The 21,322-nt window shown below is 40.1% G+C and overlaps 1 protein-coding gene across 1 annotated transcript; it reads left to right on the top strand.

The window, feature by feature from the left end:
* The first annotated feature begins 15,487 nt into the window (after positions 1 to 15,487).
* On the top strand, positions 15,488 to 18,699 carry MBL2 (mannose binding lectin 2). Its single transcript, XM_029201083.1, has 4 exons — positions 15,488 to 15,671; positions 16,068 to 16,184; positions 17,569 to 17,637; positions 18,413 to 18,699. The coding sequence occupies exons 1-4, from the start codon at positions 15,488 to 15,490 to the stop codon at positions 18,697 to 18,699; spliced, it is 657 nt and encodes a 218-aa protein (XP_029056916.1).
* Positions 18,700 to 21,322: the final 2,623 nt, after the last annotated feature.

Here is a 21,322-nt window from a genome sequence, read left to right on the forward strand (position 1 = left end):
TGAAATAAAGGGACAATAAGCCAAACACACATTTGAATTCTGTAGTCACCTCAGAAAGCTACATGCGTACTGAGGAGGGACAAAACCATAGTAAACCAGATGGCCCTTGTAGCAATTCTCCTTCTACTCTTGACGTGGTTGGGCAGGACAGAGGTGCTTCAGCTGAAAGACAGCAAGTTGACTACCAGGCACTGGTGCTGACTTGCAAATGCTCTAAGTAAATGACACGAGTTCTAGTCACTGGATTTTTCAAACATTTTTCATTACCAGGAATCCCTTATTGTCAACCGGGGTATTTCTGCTCCCTTGAATCAATAATGAGAAGTTGTATGGTGAAAGAGGCAGAGCCCCTCTCTTGGAGCACTTCCTAAGGGGCATCCAGTTACACCCAAGCACACATTTTTGTGACGGTAAGAGCCTTGGAAACCACATGCATTCTGCTAATTTTTTGCTTCCGCAATAAACCTGACATTATTCAAGAGAAAGTAAGTCTCCTTATTCTATGATTACACTCTGGCTTTAAACTAAACTAAAACTAATTGCAGAGATGCAGAATGGCAGAAAAGTAAACCTCAGGGTTTGGAGTCACATCAGTCTTGAATGTGAGCAGTGCCTCTGGCACACAATGATTGTGTGACCACAGGAAATATATATAATTTAGGATGTGAATATTGGTGATACTAATGCCTACCAACTAGATTCATGTGAAGACTAGTAAAGAACTGTATGTAAAGCACTTATACTGAGTCTGGGCCAAAGCAGGTACTCAATAAATATTAGTAGGTATGTATGCATAATGTAAATCAGAGGTTGCAGCACATAGTAGGTGCTCTGTCTACATTTTTTGTCCCAACTCAACCTAGCAGCAATTTTCCTTCATTACCAAACTTAGTTCCATTAATTTTGGCTATTTATATAAATGAATTTACCCTTCATAGGATGAATATTCATTGTGACTAAGTATAAAACAATGACCACAACCATAACAGCAATAACAAAGCTTCAGTCTGTGAAGACAATTTCCAAGAAGTATCCTCAGAGTGCACTGAGCAATGGCAGCATTTATAAGAATTTTTAGGAATACTTGAAAGGGACAAGAGATGTCAATTTACAAGTTCTGCTTAAATAAAATTAATAAGATTTAATAGTGACCGATCACTTCCTTTACTCTACCTCAATTTAATTTAGCAGACATTAGTTTTCTTCAAAACACCTGCTTTCTTCAATAGATTGTGCTAAGTATTGTAAGAAGGAAAAAGTGAATTAGATATACTCATTGCCTTACCTAAATCATGGGGTTATTTTGAGAATCAACCTGATACTTTTCATAAATACCTATTTCAGGAATCTTTCTATTGTAAATGACTAAACCAACTTGACTAAACAAACACACATAAAGAATGGGGGGTGGGGCTTGGTGGCTTCAGCAATCCAAGTCCAGGACTACCTGGATTCAGGCATGGCTAGATCCAGAGACTGAAGAAAGTAACAAATAATCTGTTCCTTTCTCTTCAACAGCTCTGTTCTAGTTCTGCATCCTGTGTGCTGACTTCATTTTCCCACTCTTTCCGTTCGTCTTGCCAAGATGGCTAACAGCAGGAACAGACTCACATTCTCACAGTTTAGCAACCCCACTAGAAAGTGAAGTTCTCTTTCCCACGCTTTCAGCAAAAGTCCCCAGTACTGTGTCTCATTACAGTGACTCTGTTCAGGTGACCATCTGTGGCCCAATCATGGAAGTAGATGGAATGCTTGAATTGGCCCAGCTTGTGTCAGAAAAATTTACAAACTGACACACTGCTCTGAAAACTTCTCTCCTCTAAGTGATTCGGAATCTAAGCTCCTTTTGTCATGTGGCTTTCAAAATGGTTATTTGTTCCTAGTTTGTCAAGTGTTTTTTTATCATGAAATGGTGTTGGATTTTATCAAATGCATTTTTTGTGTGTGGTTTTGTCCTTTATTGTATTAGTCCTTTGTATTGTATTAATCTCCATTTTTTTATTTTTTTAAATTATCAGGTAAGGATTATATATATATGTTAATATCAAGAGGGCATTGCAGTAATTCATTTAAACATGAAAATAACTGCAGATTTCTTCAGCTTTTTAGTTAAAGTCCACTCTTACAGCAAAATCTTTCAATTATAACCAAGCTAATCTGAATTCTTTAGGTAAGTAAACAAGAGTAACTACTGGGTAGGTAAAATTATTTGATGTGTTCCTTAGGAAAAGCATGTTATGTTTTTCTGTCCAATGGGATACATTTTTCTGTTAGAACACCAATAATAAAATTGCATTTCTCAACAAAACTCAAATTAGTCTAAAGAGAGACCAATAAAAAAAAAAATCTAAGTCCATACAACTGGGATAGATACTAGTGTTGTCATTGATAAAGAAGCTGTAGCCACTCAAATTAGTCAGAAGTTGAGGATGTTTGCCATTTTTGTGGCTGCACAGTGTCCTTTTATTGATGTTCCGACATGATTACAGAGTGGTCTTGTTTATATCTTCTTTGACTACAGTCACTGGTGGCCTCTGATTATTGATAATATTCTGTGAAAAATATTTATATTCTGTGGGAAGCAGTATGTTGTTAGCAACCAGGACATTTTTTTTAAACCTTCTAGAGTTCCATAATTCCAAAAACGTAGAATTCTTTACCCACTTCACTTTTTCTTAAGGATTATTAGTCAGAGAGTTTCATCAAAATTAATATTCTGTAATTTCCAATGTCAGTCTCTGAAATAAAATCAATTAGAGTTGGAAAGTAGAAAGCACAGAAGCATTCAAGATTTATTTGCAAGATTCATTTGCAGTAGAAAGTGATGAACCATATAAGATTTATGTGTAGCACACTGAAACACACATTACTTTTTTATCAGAAAATTTACTTAACTAGCTATAACACCCTCTGCAAATCTAAAGAGGCAAATAAATACTTCAGTTAGTACTCTGATATATAATAAACAATTACCAAGTGAAATCTGATGAGCCTAAAAGCTAGAAAGTTGGAGTTAGCTTCTAGATAATGAGGAATACTAATTTAGAAGTCCTTTAAATACTTTATCTCCATGTGTTTCTCAGAATATGAAGTATTTAACAATTTATGCTTGTTGCATTTTTTTTCTTTAGCTTTTAGGATACGTTCACATATACCTCTTCCACTTCATTTGCTTCTCTAAAATAATCCTAAGAACCTGTATTGTTGAATACTTAAAATGTGCTAATTATATAAATTTTGCTTCATTTAAACTTTACAAATAGTGTACAGAGGGTACATTTACTATAGTTATTTTGATTAGGAAATCAAATATTAGAAAAAAATTGGTCAAGGTGGTGCAAACAGAAGGAAATAGAGAAAACTACTGTAAATTTGTCATATGCTTTATAACCACATTACACTCCCTGCCAAAAGGCAGGAATTTGTATAAAATTATATATGTAAAAGGGATTGGCAAACTGGGACTACTGTATAATTTTCATGCATTATTAAATTAAGATGAGATGCAGAGAGATCTTAAGATCCCACGGATCACTTCTGATTGTTACTTAGATTTTGTGATATCGCACAGTGTGGTTTCCAGGTTTCTATATATTGTCTTGGCCATGTATCAAAGAATGAAATGGAATTCAGATGTATAGGAGAAGCTTTTCAAAATGACCTCTGCTTGACTGACTACCTGAGTAATCGGTACTCTCCATTCTTCTGTAAAATATACTGACTGATGGTCTTAGCAAGCTCAATATTTGGAACTAGGAAGCTACTCTCACATATGCCTACAAACGCTGCTCTGTTTACACAATCATTTTCCAAAGCATGTTTTATCTGAGACTAGGGTTTCTGCTTAGTAATAAATAAGTGGCAAATCCACATAAATTCAGGATCAGTAAAATATAATCAATTTTAATTACTATTCTTTTTCCTTTGCTTACATTTCAAACAATAGAATATTCTGCTTAGTGAAACAATTTGATGCATTGAGAGAGATTCTGTAATGTCTTTTAGGATAGATATCTGGAGACCACCGCCTTGTTGAGACACATGCTTTCAATGACAATCATGGTTGATATCACTGTAGGTATCTGAAAAGTTTTATGAGTTGAATTTATCACTAGAATATAAATTCTATTAGAAAGGATTCCTATCTGGTCTGTTCACTGTTGGCTCCCTAGTACTGATACATATCATAAAGCAGACATACAGTAAGGATTTGTTGAATTGATAAATTCCAAGTATCTTTCTCTATCATCATGCATTTCTTTTGTAGGGATGAGCCTAGAAATGAAATAAAAGCTCCACAGAAGTTCTATAAGCACAGAAAGATTCACCTCATTACATTAACATTTTTAGTTTAAAAAATATGTATTTGTAAGTATACATCCAGTAGCATAGAACATAAAATGATTCTTATGGTTTAGTCCATTAGATTCTTATAGTTTCAAGTAAATATTCTTGGTTAACTTGTTCTACTGTAAGAAATAAGAAGATAAAAGAAACGTTGAGTTTTGGTGACTGCTAGTTTGTTTTGTTTTGTTTGTTTGTTGTGTATTTGCTATGATCTCAGAAGAAAATAATGAATTTTTCTTTTATAACATAGTAATAGATTGTATTTCCAGATAAGTTTAGACTTCCTCAGCAAAAAGAGGCAATTACTCCATAAAAATATTGAAAAAGAGGATTCCTGAAGCAGAAACTGATATAATTTCTACTTAGATACCTTAGTATCTTGAAACAAACCACTCATTAAAGTTATCTTAGTTTTAAAATCCCTATTCTTGACCTTTCTGTTGTTTAGGCCCTAGGTAAACTTTGACTTTTCATTTTTATTTGGAAAATTAAAAATAGCAAAATCACAACTTTGACCAGAAAGATTCTTTTGTTTGTTTTTGGTTTTGGTTTTTTTGCGGTACGCGGGCCTCTCACAGCTGTGGCCTCTCCCGTTGCGGAGCACAGGCCCCGGACGCGCAGGCTCAGCGGCCATGGCTCACGGGCTCAGCCGCTCCACGGCATGTGGAATCTTCCCGGACCGGGGCAAGAACCCGCGTCCCCTGCATCGGCAGGCAGACTCCCAACCACTGCACCACCAGGGAAGCCCGACCAGAAAGACTTTAAACGTTAAAGTAATGCTAGCTCCTGGAACAAACCCCAGAATGGTTTTATTTCGGGAAAATTATGCATAGAAGTTTATTTTTCACCAATAAATTTACAAACTGCTCTGAAAACTGCTCTCCTCTAAGGGATTCAGAATCTAAGCTCCTTTTGTCATGTGGTTTTCAAAATGGTTATTTGTTCCTAGTTTGTCAAGTGTTTTTTACCATGAAATGATGTTGAATTTTATCAAACGCATTTTTCGCATGTGGTTTTGTGCTTTATTGTATTAGTCCTTTGTATTGTATTGATAGATTTTCATATGCTGAACCAGGCTTACATTCCTGCAATAAATCCCACTTCATCATGGTGCATAATCCTCTTTATATGTTGCTGAATTTCTGTTGTTGAGATTTTTGTGTCTACATTCATAAAGGATATTTGTCTAAACTTTGATGTCTTTGTGTGATTTTAGTAGTAGGATGATTCTGCCCCCATAGAATCTGTTGGGAAGAATTCCCTCCTCCCATCTGTGAAGTTTTGGAGGAGTTTGTGAAGAATTGATTAATTCTTCTTTAAGTGTTTGGTAAAATTCACCACTGACGATTTCAGGAGATGGACATTTCTTTATGGAAAGTTTGTTTATTACTAAATCAATCACTTTACTTGTTATAGGTCAATTCAGATTTTCTATTTCTTCTTGAGTCAGTTTTAGTACTTGGTGTCTTTCTAGGATTTTTTTTTTCTATTTAATCTAAATTTCCTAATTTGTTGACATACTTTCTCACACTACCCCGAAAATTCTTTTTTATTTCTGAAAGTTTAGATCTAATGTCTTGTCTTTTATCCCTGATTTTTGTAATTTGAGTTTTTTCTCTTTTTTTGTTCAGTCTAGCTAAAGGTTTGTCAATTTCGTTGATTTTTTTCAAAGAACTAAATTTTGTTTGGATGATTTTCTCTATGTTCTATTTCATTTACTTTATTTTCTATTATTCATTCTTCTCTATTCTTTATTAATTTTTTCCTTCTGTTTACTTTGGTTGTTTTTTCCTTCTTTCTCTAGTTTCCTAAGGTGGATGTTTAGATTATTGGTTTGAGATCTTTCCCTTTTTTAAAAAACAAAGCTATAGATATTCTTCTAAGCAATACTTTAGCTGTAATTCATAAAGTTTGGTATGTTGTATTAATATTTTCACTCATATCAATATTAAGAGAATTTTTCTTGAGATGCTACTTTACATCCTCTAGAATGACTATAATAAAAAAAGATATGCATTAACAATTATTGCTAAGGATGTGGAGAAATTGGAACCCTCATATCTTGCTAACAGAAATGCAGAACTGTACAGTCACTTTGGAAAACAATTTGGCAGTTCCTCAAAAACTTAAACATAGAATTACCATGTGATCCAGCAATTCAACTCCTAGGTACCTAGCCAAGAGTATTGGAAACATAAGTCCACACAAATGTTTGTACACAAATGTTCACTGTACCATTAATCATAATACCCCAATAGTGGAAACAATCCAAAAATCTATCAACTGGTGAATGGTTGGGAGTAGTCAGAGAAATCTTCATTCAGAATGAGATAGTTAATCAAGTCTTGAAGGATAACTAGTGTTTGGTTTGGAAGAATGAAAGGATGAATGTATCCTAGGCAAGGGGATGATGTGAGTAGAGGTACCACTATGAGTATCCATTGTGAGTTTGGAAGTTGTAGGGTCATGAGGTTACAAGTAACAAACACCTAATCTAAATTAACAGAAGTAAAAACGGAATTTATAGTCCACACAACTAAATACACACAACTGAAACATCTCCTGATATTCCTCCCAATCATTCCAAACTGTAAGTTCCAAAGTGTCAAAGGCAAATGCAGTTTTTGTTTACATGGAGTCAAGATATGGGTATATGGTCAGAACTGTATCTCTGTCTATCTCTGAGCTCTTAATCTTTCCACATATTGACATCATTCTCAAATAGGCTTTTTCTAAGCAGCAGAAAGGATAGCTATTACCAGTCCAAGCCCGTCCTTTCCTTAGACTCTTTTCCTGGGTCCATGTAGCAAATCTTAGCAAATCCATGTAGCAAAGACTCGTCAACTTTTCCTGAGTGACTCACCCATCATTGAAACAATCATGGTGATCTAAAGGCTATAATATATGAGCTGAACACAAATATAACTCCACTTCTCATGCAGCAAAGGAGAAGCAGCCCAGTTGAACCATATGGAAAGGATTCATCAGAGAAAAGAGGATTTCATTTACTAGAAGCGGAAGGGAAGAGATCCTGGGGAAATAAAAACATCCAGTGCTCAGTACATAGAAGTCTGAATGGTCTGTCCTGCCAGAATGAATATTTTCAGTTTGTTTTGGAGTCACAAGCAATAAAGGAGGAAAGTTAATTCAGACTAGATTGTGGAAGATCTTGAAAACAAGCGTGTTTTTATTTTACACTGCTTTTTAAAGGAGTAATGATGCTGTTAAAGTCATATATTAAGGAGATTCATCCAGCAGTGGAATAGATAGCAATGAGTGAGGGAAGACAAGCAGATGTCTTGGGTTACTTCGAACATCTAAGGTTGAGGTGACAGTGCTTATGGCTGTGAAAATAAAACTGAGAAAGAATATATGAGATGGTGCAAAAGAAAAATTGACATGACTTTTTGAAGTCTGGGTGAAAGATAGAGAGAGATAAGAAAAAATACTGGCAGGGAGACTTTAAGGAAAACACTAGATTGAACTGTGGGTTATAGAATAAGGAATGTTTAACTTTTTTTCCTTTTTATTTGACTCAAATCTGAATACAATGCTACAAAACTAAAGATCACTGTGGATGCATATGTAATTTTATTTTTTTATATTCCCAGTGAATATCTCTAGGATATCGTTGCTATATCCAACAATTCCCATATACACAGCTTCACAAACTCCTGCCTTTTTTTATCTGTGAATTTTTGTAACTTTTTAAATTCAATGCATTATACCAGACTAAGACATAAGAAATCTGGGAAGTTGGACAATATTAGTTATATCAGAAAATAACTTAAAACTCTAAGGGGCAAATGTCAAAAGCCCTTGCTTACGTTGAATGTGGATTTCTAAATTTACAAAAAAGAGAAGAGTCTTGAGAAGACTAATTTTACATACATGTATTATATATGATACATATTTATTGATACTTGTAACAGAGAAGTCGTGTGTAGTAAAAGACATAAGAGGCCCCCTACTTAAAAATGTTACGTAGTATCCGGAACAGGGAAGTTATGTTGTTCTCCCTTGTCTCTGAGTTCCTATCCCGGGGCCTGACATAGAGCAGCTTCTAGGAAGTAATGTATAGAATGAGTGAACAGGTATGGGGATGTGTGATGTCTCAGTGTAGCCCTTGGCTCACTACAATTCTGAGTTTGGTCACTAGATGGCAGGGCTGACCAGTAATTTCTCTTTGGGACCTTAGAGGAGGATGATCCTCTGGGAACCTGTCCCTGACAGTGGTCCCTTGGAAGCCACACAAAGCAGCCTGAAGGACAGAATCCCCCTCCCCACCATCCCATCTCTCTTTAAATAGGGGAGTCAACTGGGGAGCCCGGTGCTCCTGGGTCAGTCTAACCTGGTTACTCTGGGCCTCCCATCAGTCTGTTCCCTCACCAATTGCAGGAAGCTCTCACTCCAGGTCCTTTTTCTCTGTCAGGGGAGTTCTTTTCTCAAGGGCTAGGGGTCTCATATGCATACAACACTCTGGTCTTCCCTCCAACATATTTCTGGTTTTTAAGTATTTTTCTTAGGCCCATGTAACAGCTTGAGGACTGAGACTTACAAGGTGAGAGCATTTGCCTAAGTCACAACGCTCAGGTCAGAATGGAGTAGAATCAGGTGTGTGTACGTCCCCTTCCTTGACCTCCCTCCTGCCTTGGGGGGTTGGGGGCTAGGCACACAAAGGAAAGTGGAGGAGGGGCAGCTGGCATCTAGCTCAGCCATTCCTGGCAAGAACTAGCCTTTCCTTGGCCCTTCTAACAGAGCACATCTTCCTTAACCCTCTCTCCCTCCCATTTTATTGCCCAGCTACTTTCCTCCTCCAGGACTTTCCTATCCAGGACAGTCTCACCTCTTTACCCAACTTCCCATTCCAGAGAAGTGATCATGGGAATTGGTTGGGTTCCCCTGACCTAAGAGGGCTGTTAGTCAGCTTGGGCTGCCTCAGCAAGATATCACTGAATGGGTACTTTAAACAACAGATATTTATTTTCTCACAGTTCTGGATGCTAGAAGCCCAAGATAAAGATGTAAGCAGAGATGGTTTCTGATGGTTCCTACAAGGCTATAGGTGGCCTATTGCCTGCTTTCTGTGTCCTCTCATGGGCTTTTCTGTGTGAGTGCACAGAGAGATGCAGCTTCAGAACCCAGAAGCAGCAAGACCCGCACCTCTACCCTCCTTGGCTCTCAGGCTCTCCCATGAGTCTTGGCTGGAGGAATTCCTGATGCTACATATGTTGATAAAGGGCCCACTCAGGGCATTTGTGGACTCCCTGTGTACACTGACATGGACATGCAGATATACCTACTGTGCCAGTTACCAAAGGACTCTTGGCTACAGATTTACTCTTCCATATATGCTCTGTGATAAGCCACAAAATTCCTTTAAGCATTTCTCCTTTAAAGTGAGCATGATCAGGAATGTAAATTGGTACAACCACTAAAAAACTAAAAATAGAACTATCATATGAGCCAGCAATCCCACTCCTGGGCATATATCTGGAGAAAAACCATAATTAGAGAAGATGCATGCACCCCAATGTTCACTGCAGCACTATTTACAATAGCCAAGACATGGAAGCAGCCTAAGTGTCCATCGACAGAGGAATGGATAAAGAAGATGTGGTACATATACAATAGAATATTATTCAGCCATGAAAAAGAATGAAATAATGCCATTTGCAGCAACACTGATGGACAAAGAGATTATCATAGTAAGTGAAGTCAGACAGAGAAAGACAAATATCATATGATATCACTCATATGTGGAATCTAATTTTTTTAAATGATAGAAATGAACTTATTTACAAAACATAAACAGACTTACAGATATAGAAAACAAACCTATGGTTACCAAAGGGGAAACGTGGAGGGAAGAGATAAATCAGGAGCTTGGGAAGAACATACACACACTACTATATAAAAGATAGACAACCAACAAGGACCTACTGTATATCACAGAGAACTCTACTCAGTATCTGGTGATAACCTATATGAGAAAAGAAACTGAAAAAGAATGAATATATGTATAACTGAATCACTTTGCTGTACACCTGAAACTAATACAACATTGTAAATCAACTGTAACCCAATAAAATAAAAAAATAAAATAAAGTGAGCAGGATAAGCTTTCACAATAGAGGGCACTAGAGAGAAGCTGAGAGAAAAAGGGACCCTCAGTTTCTTGATGCAGCTTGACTTGAGAATATCCTGGGAGCTCCGTCCTTGCCAAGATCCCAACACACAGTCTCTCCTTGAGTCAATGAGCTTGACCACAATCTTCCTGCAGCCTCCCTGACAGGGAATCCTGGGCCTCAGGCTTTTTTGCCTGCACAACTGCCCTGATTTCCCGTTTGTCACCCTCCCCCAGGTGTGTCTCCCCAAATCCTCCTGAAGCAAAGCCTCTTGGTCGAGGACCAGCACCTTCTAGGTCTGCTACACCTTCGCCCCACTCCTCCTGCTAAAATTTGAGGCTCAACCAGAATATGTGGTCTGCCTAAACTCAGAGTCATGAGCCCAAACCAAGCCTTCAGGTTCCAAATCTCAAACTTCACCTCTCAGCTGAGGTTGCCCAAGAACACTGCTTCCCATGGGAAGAAGGCTATTGTAACACCATCCTGGAGGCAGTGAAGGCCTTGTCTTAAGCAGGATGGTATGATAAGCTGCATGCCGTGCACTCCGAGTGTGGATCAGAAGACAGTATATCACGGCATAGCCAAGGCAGTGTTGTCCTGGTCCACAGATGAAGAAACAGGATCTGAAGGAGACAGAACTTGGCCAAAGTCACACGGCCAGGAAGTGGCAGAGCTGGGATTCCATCCCATTAAAGGAAAGTGATGTAGAGGGGCAGGCAGTCCTCCTACAGGTCAGACAGGCAGCACTGTTGTCTGGTGGAGGTGTGCTGGGAAGGGCCTAAGGTCCAGAACAAATGTGTACCGCAGCCTTATTAGGTGGAGTGCAGACTGGGTAATCAGGGGCTGATGCATGTGGAAAGGGGTATCTCATGATAGGAAAGGCCTACTGGAGACTGTGGAGGATGGGAAGAGATTCAGTTGCATCCAGAGCAGTGGCTCAACTTTCAGATTGACTCTCCACCCAGATGTCCACCCCTTCCCAGCTCAGTTCCAGGAAGCTTCCTGACCTCTGGACTAAGTGTTCAATACAAACAAGCACAGTGATCAAAGCCAGAACTTCCAGTGTGACCTGGAGTCAGCTATCTCATTTTACCTCCTCCACTTTGGAGTAGGAACAAGGGGAAAGTCTGGATGCTGAAGAGTAGGGGAGAGAGATAAGCAAGTTTCCAGCAGACTTTTTTAGGCCCTGGATGTCCCAGTCTCTGTCCTTTGCTTTAGGCACGTGGCTCTGTACCATCCTGCAGTTTTTTCAGGCCCAGGGGTTGGGTCAGCAGGAAGTGAGGAAACCAGACCTTCCACAAGCCAAGGACCATCTAGTTGGAAAGGACGTGGAAGGTAATCTCATCCATATTCCTTCTGGTGTTTGGAGGCCTCTACCACACCCTCACCACATGGCTCTGCAACCTCTGTTTGAAGCTCCTGTGACGGGTTCCCTCACCACCCTAAGCTAAAAGGGCATTTGATGACAGCTCTATTAGAAACGTTGTCCAGAATTGAATACATTTTGCTTCACAAAGTTATTGTTCCATCCCTTCTTGATCACTAGCATCTGATTCAAGCCATTTACTCACAAGATACCCATTATACCCCCTACAATAAGTTAACTGGCACCCAGATATTCAAGTCAGAAACTTGTATGCCCAAATGCCTTTTTTCTGCTCACCATTTCACACCCAACCAACTCCCAAGTTCTACCTATTATACCTTGTAGATGTTTCTCAAATGTGTCTAGCTTCTTGATCCAGCTGCCACTACCCTGATCCTGGCCACCATCATCTGCCGTTTAGACGACAGTAAGTACTTCCTTGCAGGTCAGCTTTTTTCCAGTCTTGCTCCCTTCCAACCTTGCTCCACATTTTAGTCAAAACAAGCTTTGAAAAGTTCAAATGTGATCATTCCTCTTCTATTGGAATTCCTCTAATGATCCTTGGGAGGAGGTCCAAAGTCTTACACAGTTTATAAGTCATATCATCGATAGGCTTATGCCTTATCCCTCACCATTTGGATCTCACACTGTTAAGACCAACCAGACTGAACAGTACTATCCTTGGGAACCTGGCCTACTTTTTCTCACTTTCAAGCCATTGTACAGACTATTTCCATTGTAAAACTTGGACAAAGCACTGAAGGAAGCAGGGATAATCTTTAGATCACCCACCGCTTCCTTGAGACTCCCTTTGGAAACTTTTTCATGTGAAATAATTTTAATCTCACAGACAAGTTGAAATAAATAGTAAAGAAAGGTGTCATGTCCTCTTCATCCATCATTCACCGATGGTAGGATCTAACGTACCAGAGTGCAAGTATCAAAACCAGGAAACTGACATTGGAACAATACAACAATAAGATATGGATGTTATTTGAATTTAACTATTTTTTACCTGCATTTTTTTTTCTTGGTGTATAGTTCTATGAAATGTTATCGCAATCATAGGTTTGTGCAATCACCACAATTAAGGCACAGAACTATTCCATCACCCACAATGAAACTTTCTTGTGCTATACCTTTATACCTTCCCTGAAGCCCTATTCCCTGCCAACTGCTGATATGCTCCCCATTATTCAATTTTGTCATTTCAAGAATATTATATGAAAAGAATAATACAGTTTGTAAACTCTTGATATATTTATTTTACTTAACATAATGTCCTTGAAATTCATCCAAGTTATTGTATTAATTAAGAGCCTGTTCCTTTTTTTTCTGTGAGTTTTCCATGGTTTATTTATCCATTCACTTGTTGAAGGACAATTGGGTTATTTCCAGGTTTTTTTTCTGCTAGTAAAACTGAAGCTTCCAAAATGCGGTATTTACATATAATGGAATATTATTTAAACTTAAAAAGGAAGGAAATTCTGATACCTGCCGCAACATGGATGAACCTCGAAGACATTATGCTAAGTGAAATAAGCCTGTCACAAAAAGACAAACCCTATATTATTCCACTTATCTAAGACACCTAGAGTAGTCAAATTCATAGAGACAAAAAGTAGAACAGTGGTTACCAAGGATTGGGGGTGGGGCTGGGGGTTGGAAATGGGGAGTTATTATTTAATGGGTACAGAGTTTCAGTTTGGGATGATGAAAATATTCTGGAGACGGGTAGTGGTGAAGGTTGCACAACAATGTAAATGTACTTAATGTGGCCAAACTGTATACCTAATAATGGTCAAAATGGTAAATTTTATGTTATTCATATTTTACCACAATAAAAAGTAGAAAAGTAAAGTAAATAGATAGAACATCATGGAGTATAAGTAATATGAAAGAAAATAAAGCAAGTTAAGAGGATAGAGAGTGGGACCACTTAGATAAAGTTATCAACACAGATTTCTCTGAGACAGGAATGTCTCAATAGAAGAGAAAGAGCCAGCCGGTGACATGATGGAGGGGACATTCAGGCTGGGAGAAAACCAAGTGTAAAGCCTGAGGCAGGAGTGGTCTTGGTATGTGGAAGGCAGCAAGGGGTGTGCGTGCCTTCGTGGATGAGCGTGTGTGCACTCCTGCGTGTCTGTGTGCACGGTTAGTGTGCCCAAGCACGTGAGCACATTCACAGGCACCTCTGCGTTTCTCATTGCAGACAAGAATCTCGACACGATTAACCATGTGAGCCAGCTCAGGCTGACTCAGCAACGAGGACTGCCCAAATGATGGCGATTTAAAGGAAGAACTGTGCAGTATTAAAGAAAACAGCCACCCAGCACTGCACCAGAAGCCCCTGGGAAATGCTCCTAAGAAGAGTTTAGTGCAGCTCTAAGAAGACTTATTCATCTGGGGTTGAAGGTCAGGCCCATACTGTCCTTGTTTACAAGCCTGATTGGACCTTGCGTTACTGAATCCAGCCTCCTCCCTCCACCTAAGGCACCTGCCGGCACCCTGCTGGAGGGCCAGTTTCCTCGTGACTGTATCCCTGCTTTGCAGAAGCCGTGGTAAGTCCTTTCTGGTGAATGGATCTGGGGTCCTGGATCAAATGTCTAGAGATTTGACTTGATCTTGGAGGCCTAGAAAAGACTTTCTAGGGTGTGTGGGGAGATGGCAGGCAGAAGCCATGCTGGGGGTATCTCTTTCTCTGCTTACGCTGGGGTATCTGTGACTTTCCCGGATTCACCTGACCATTTGCAAATGAGACTGTGCCTTTGTTTTCAAAGGGAGCCGAGAAGGATTAGACCCTTGATGCTGGGCTGCTGAGGTTTCCTGGGGGAGGGACAGCTGGAAGAGGACTTTGAAGGACATAAAATGTCAGGCTTGAGAAATGAGAAGGGTATTCAAGGAAGGTGTTCTAATTGCCAGTGGTTTTGACTCATAGGACACACAGAATACCTGCCAGGAAGTAGAGAGGGATCTGGCACCCTGCCTGGGTCAAGATAGTGAGAAATTTCCAGAGAAAATTCTCTCCCTGGAAAGTCTCTCTTACAGTGGGAAATAAAACATCAAGAGGAAACAAACTCAACTTAATTCTGGCCAGGTTAGTAACTAGCAGTGACTCTTCCTCTCCGGATCATTAGCCTGCAGCTTAGTGAGTGCCACTAAGTAGATGTTGGTTAACTGGCACTGAGGGCAATGGACTGTCCAGGTATAAGGATGGGATGCAGGTGGCAGATGGGCCCAAATGTGAAAGGTGAGACAGAGAGAGCTGGGTCTCCACTCACGTTCACTCCCCAAGTCAGCAGGCATGAGTGAGCTGGCAGTGTTATGCCTATTTGCTCTCACAAAGGACACACAGAGCACACTCCTAGCCTTTTAGCAGTAACACTAGAGGCCAGGCACTGGTAACCCCTTCTCCTCGACAATGCAAGCTGTTATGACTACCTTTGCTGAAGTAGTAATACAACGTCACAGGAGGATTTACTTTTCCAAATCCCCAATCTGGAGGCCAGGAATGGGTCATCCATCTCTATATCACCTGTGCCCAGTATAGGTTATAGGAAAAAGGGCAGGTTCAGTAAATATGTGTTGATTAACTGAACAGGATGAGATAATCTTCCTTGATTTTTCCCACACCAAGGTGAGGACCATGTCACTGTTTCCATCACTCCCTCTGCTTCTCCTGATTGTGGTGACAGCATCGTGTACAGAAACAGAAAACTGTGAGAATGTACAAAAGACTTGCCCTGTGATTGCCTGTGGTTCTTCAGGAATCAATGGCCTCCCAGGCAAAGATAGGCATGATGGTGCCAAGGGAGAAAAGGGAGAACCAGGTACAGTTTAGGCTGTTCTATCTCTGTGACTCTTTATCTTCCAAAGGAAACTGCCTGGAGATGTGAGGAGGATAATGTCATATTCATGTAGCTTGTATTTCTCTCAACTACAAATTATAATTCAAAAGAGAGATACAGCTCTGACTCTGGCATCCCAAACTTCCACACAGGAACTAGTGACACCTGGTGGTCCTGCCGGCTCAGGAAGTTGACCCTCAAGGCAGACCATCCCATGGGACACAGGAGGCTTTCCTTCTATGGTCATTAGAAAGAGCGGTTCAGAATGTGAGCCCTGGATCAGTGTCTCCTTTCTCCTGGGAAGGGATTGGGCATCATGCTTTTGGAGAAACAGAGCAGGAACGCAAATACTGTCATGTTTCCTTGGTCCTCCAACAGGTCAAGGACTCAGAGGCTTTCAGGGCCCTCCTGGAAAGGTAGGGCCTCAAGGAATGCCAGGGCCACCTGGGTTACCAGGACAAGTGGGCCAAAAAGGAGACCCTGGAGATGATTTGGGTAAGGAATTTACTTCAGCAAGGTCTAGGCTGAAGGCCCCCAGGGTCTGGCAACTCTGAGTACCATGTGGGAGATGCCCCTTCTCCTGCTGCTTCCTGGGAAGATGCCCAACTCTGCTTCCTGACCCAGCAGCCTCTAGCTTCTCCAGGTTACTTAGAGCCTCAAGGGATTCCTATCAATGCCTGCATACAGACTCACAAACCCTTCAGAGCCAAACCCTCAACAGGTGCCTCCTGGAGGAGTGAAGCCTAGGCTCTCCTTCAGCTGAAACAATCCAATGTGAGGCTCTGGTCCAAAAGGGATAAAATAGGTTATCTATGTGTTGGGCTTGTTATGCCTATTTTCACAACAATGGTAGATACATGGTATGCCAGTTATCTCTCACCTCATGAGAAACAAACAAAACACAGCCATTTATTTAAATCACGAATCTATGAATCAAGTGATTTCTTTGCTGGTCTCAGCTGGACTCACTCATGTGTCTGTGGTCAACTGATGGCCAATGGTCTCACTTACATGTCTGGCTGTTGTTTGGCCATCAGCTGGAGTGATGAGCGTAGCTGAGCCACAGATCTCATCCTCCATTTGACTCACCTGGGCTTATTCACATAGAGATGATTACAGGATTTCCAAAAGAAGAAAGATCAGAAGCTTTAAGGCCTCCTGAAGGCTTAGGACACATACATTATTGCTTCTGCCACATTCCATTGGTCAAAACAAGTTACAAGGCCCGCTCAGATTCAAGGAGTGGGGAAATAAACTCCATTTCTTAATGAGAGAAGCTGTACCACACTGAGGTCATTTTTTGCCATCTACTACACATAGCTTGCCTCATGCCCTCCCCTCTTGGATAACGGGCAACTCACAAAAATCCTGGTTTACTGATTCACAGAACAAACTCAGGGAAAAACAAAACAAAAAGCAACAAAAACAAAACTTCCCCAAAGACAAAACCCTGCAATCTTTATAGTCAATATTCACCAGCTCATAATAATTCCTCAAGTATTTTATTCCACAAGTTTACCCATGATAGAGCTATTTGTTTTGGGAAAAAAACAATTAGTGAATAGCTTGGCGCGTGGAGTGCTATAATGCTCGGTCAACAGGGAGTGTATGTATGTGCGTGTGGGTGTGTATGCGTGTACAAAGTGTCTTTACATACATTCAACAGATGAGTGATGTTTTGGGCTGGATGGAAATAGAGATACTTTTCCTTCTTTATGCTTAAAATATTTTTCATTTTCCTTCAAAGAGCAGATATCAGTATAAAAGAAACTTTTATCTTGATTTTTTTTTTTTTTTTAGTTTGAAAAGGTACCCTACCCCCTTTTAGTTCTTACATGCCTTTTCAACAATGCTCTTTCACTTTGTTTTAATTTTCTAGGTAACTATATTAGCCAGGCTACTTCAGAAAGAGCAGCTCAGCAATCAGAACTGGACCAGCTCAAAAAATGTAAGCCTTCTCTCTTACTTTTCAGGCAGATTGAAGTTTGGGAAAGTGGAAGGCAACAAATATTTATTGAATACATGTAATTATCTAGTACCTGGATAGGTGTTTTTCATATTCTGACCTCATGAAATCCTCACAACAACCTTTTGGTAGAAACGGAAGCAAAGGAAAATTACATAATTTGCTCAAATGCACAGAGCTAATAAGTGGCAGAGGCAGTTTATAAATTGAAGTCAGTCTGATACCAGAGACCCTGATCCTTTATCTTTACTATCAGTGTACATATGTGTCACTGAAAATGGGACCTATGCCTCTTTCCCTTTGTTATGCTGTTGCTGAGAACTGGCAATGAGGCTAACCTGTTTCCTGGCCTAGGACAAATATTCTCAGACATTTAAATTTATCTTTAAGTTAATATTGGGGTAAAACTTAGAATTCCAATTATATGTATTCTAGAACTCTGGTCCAAAAGGACAAAGGCCTTTGTTCCATTCTGTTTCTTCAGATTAGGGCTGCTAGATTTAACAAAGAAAAATATAGGACACCCAGTTAAACTTGAATTTCAGGTAAACAACAACTAATTTTTTTTTCGTATAAGTATGTCCTAAAAATTGCATGTGAGACAATTATACTAAAAAAATTTCATTGTTTATAATTCAAATATAACTGGACATATTGTATTTTATGTGGCAACTCTACTGTTGAAGGCTTTGTCCAGAAAAATATCTTGAGCTGGACTTAGAGACAAGCCAGTGTCACCTATATTTTCCCATTTTAGGGCTGATCTTCTCTTTGGGCAAAAAAGTTGGGAAAAAGTTTTATTTTACCAATGGTGAAAAGATGACCTTTGATGAAGTGAAGACTCTGTGTGCCCAGTTCCAGGCCTCTGTGGCCATTCCTACTAATGCTGAAGAAAACAAGGCCATCCAGGATATAGCCAGTGGAGGGGCCTTCCTGGGCATCACAAATGAGGAGACTGATGGCCAGTCTGTGGATCTGACAGGAAAGAGGGTGACCTACCAAAATTGGCATGATGGTGAGCTGGTTCTGAGGAACATTGTGTGACACTCCTGGTGGACGGCACATGGAATGACATCACCTGTTCTGCCTCCTTTTTGGCTGTCTGCAAATACTCTGCCTGAGGGAGCGTGACCCTCAGGCCCTCCTGTCCCTTTGCTCACCTCACAGGTCGACAGTCTGGTTTGAAAGATAAATCTATATCAATTTCCCATACCCAGTACTGAGTTGCCCCTTTGAGCAGAATCAGAGACAATGAGAAGAATGGATTGAGAATGATGAGATGTGGGAGTGAAAAGTGAGAAGAGACTGATAGTGGCCTAAGAGTTTCTGGTTCAGACCCAATCACTAATAATAATCACTAACAACAATAACTACAAAATAATAATAGTAATAATAGCAGCAGCAGTACTAGTAGCACTAAGAACAAATTTTTAAGTGTTTACTATGAGTTAGGCCCTACATTATGTGTAGTACATTAATTATCTAATTTAATTAGGCTGCTAATTTTTGTTTGAGTAGTGTTATCTAAGGTACAAAACTAAAATGGATTTATTTTTCCCTTTACTCTAAACACTCGTGTTCTGTTGAGCCTTTCTTGCTTTTTGGGTCGAGAGTTCCCCTAAATGACATCTTCCCAGGCGAATTCCATAGCTTTTCTGCCAGTCTCAGGTATTAACAGGATTGATCCCTGATCAGGGAACTAGATCCCATATGCCACAACTAAGAGTTTGCATGCCGCAACTAAAGATCCCGCATGCTGCAACTAAAGATCCCACGTGCTGCAACTAAAAAAAAAAAGAGAGATCCCGCATGCCACAACAAAGATTCCTCACTCAGCAACGAAGATCCCATGTGTTGTACCTAAGACCCGTCGCCGCCAAATAAATAAATCAATAAAATAAATATTTTTAAAAAAGAGAATACATCTGAGAGGACCCCTAGTCCTACCTTCTCTCTGCCCGCTGCCTGACTCTTTCTTTACTATGTTTACAGGAAAGATAGCATTTGGATAATATAAAAAATATGTTCAGACTTCTTGTTTCAGCTCCAACATGTGATGGATTTGAAAGTCAAACCCCCCATTCTCACAACAGCAAAAAAAGCTAAACAAACTTAAAATAAATGACTTTTCTTAGACCCTTCAGAGAACTGAGTTCACAAGGCAAACTGTCTAAAGATGAAGTCCCTATCCCCCTGTAATAATTCAAGACTGAAAAATTTATTTTAATTTTTCCTGATGATCCCATTTTTCATTTTCTGATTCTGCTCAGGCTGAGCCACAAGGGTGTCACTGACATCTCGTAGAGCCTGAGCCCTTCTTCAGCAGCCCAGCCTAGACCACCTGCCCTTTAAGTGGATGTGGCTCCTCCAGCCCCTGTAAGTCAGGACTGGTGACACTCCAAACCGCCCCCCCACCCCCACTCCACAATTCCATGCTTTGAGGGGTTGGAATGACTTATAAAAAGGTCACAAGCCACATCCATGAATATGAAAGAACTCCACATAGAAGCAGTAACTAGAGGCAGAAGCATACAAAAAACAGAAAAGAAAAACCCTCTCAAACCCATTTTCACCATGGTGACACTCAATCAGTGACAGTGCTTAGGCCACACTGAATTTAAACACATTTGGGGAAATATTCCCATTTTTCAGTCATTTTTATCAGGGTTCCTATTTCTCAGGGACAAATCAGCTTCAAATACTGCCTTTTCTCTCAGTGAGTGGTTTTTGAGATGCTGTAACATTTGAGAAAAGTTAACATGTTAGGTCCTGAGATCCTAGCTTTTATTTTCCTGTGACCACACTCTCCCTGTATAACCCTTCACCCATATTTGAAATCTCCTAATCTCAACTTTCTCTTTTCAGTGCAAAATGTGGCATGGGGTCTTTCCGTGAGCAGCCTCCACTCCCTCTAGAGGACAGGCCATCCCACACAAAACATGGGGCAACCCTCCCAGTAGAGTTCATGGCTTCATCCTTAGATACAATGGCCTCCTTTCTCTCAGTTCCCACCTTGCAGATCCCATACCTACCACAGCCCGGTGCCTTGGAGCCACTGCTGCTCTCTCCCCTTCCATTATGCTCTAAGCCTGTGAAGCCTCTCACCTTGATGAGGCTCCCTTGAGTCCATGTTGGTGTCTGCTGGACAATTATTCTCAGGGACCTGAACTGTTACTGCCGCTGCGGAGGCTTCTGAAGCCTGTGCTTCCAGAGCCCTTGGGGAGGACGTGCAAGCTTTCTGCCGTGGGATCTCTCCAAATCTGCTGTCTTACAGCTTATCAAAGCCTCATTTGACATCAGAAATGTTCTTTTCTGTCATACTGTTTTCTGTTTGCATTTTTTCTCTCTCTCTCTCTTTCCCTCTCTCTTTCTTTCCCTCATCTCCCTCTCTCCTGTTTAAGTTTTATTGCATAATACCTGAAAAGAATCCTGGTTTATACTGAACAGATCCTCTTTGTGACTTGGGGTTAGGCAAAGTTTCTTAGAAAGATCAGAGAAATCAATAATCATTAAAGGAAAACATGATAAATTCCATCTCATCAAAATTAAAGGTTGATTTAGTTTCTCAAAAATTAAGAAAACATATAAGTACAGCATGGCCTGGAGAAAATATTTGCAAAACATATATCTCAGAGAATACCCAGAAACAACTCCTACAACTCAATAA

This window comes from Monodon monoceros, unplaced genomic scaffold (assembly GCF_005190385.1).
Source record: "Monodon monoceros isolate NGI ecotype Baffin Bay Population unplaced genomic scaffold, NGI_Narwhal_1 Super_Scaffold_4, whole genome shotgun sequence".
Classification (NCBI taxonomy): domain Eukaryota; kingdom Metazoa; phylum Chordata; class Mammalia; order Artiodactyla; family Monodontidae; genus Monodon; species Monodon monoceros.

Coding starts and splice junctions, on each gene's coding strand:
- MBL2 (XM_029201083.1), top strand. CDS start 15,488: ATGTCACTGTTTCCATCACTCCCTCTGCTTCTCCTGATTGTGGTGACA. Junction 15,672..16,067: donor GGGAGAAAAGGGAGAACCAG/GTACAGTTTAGG, acceptor GTCCTCCAACAG/GTCAAGGACTCAGAGGCTTT. Junction 16,185..17,568: donor AGACCCTGGAGATGATTTGG/GTAAGGAATTTA, acceptor TTAATTTTCTAG/GTAACTATATTAGCCAGGCT.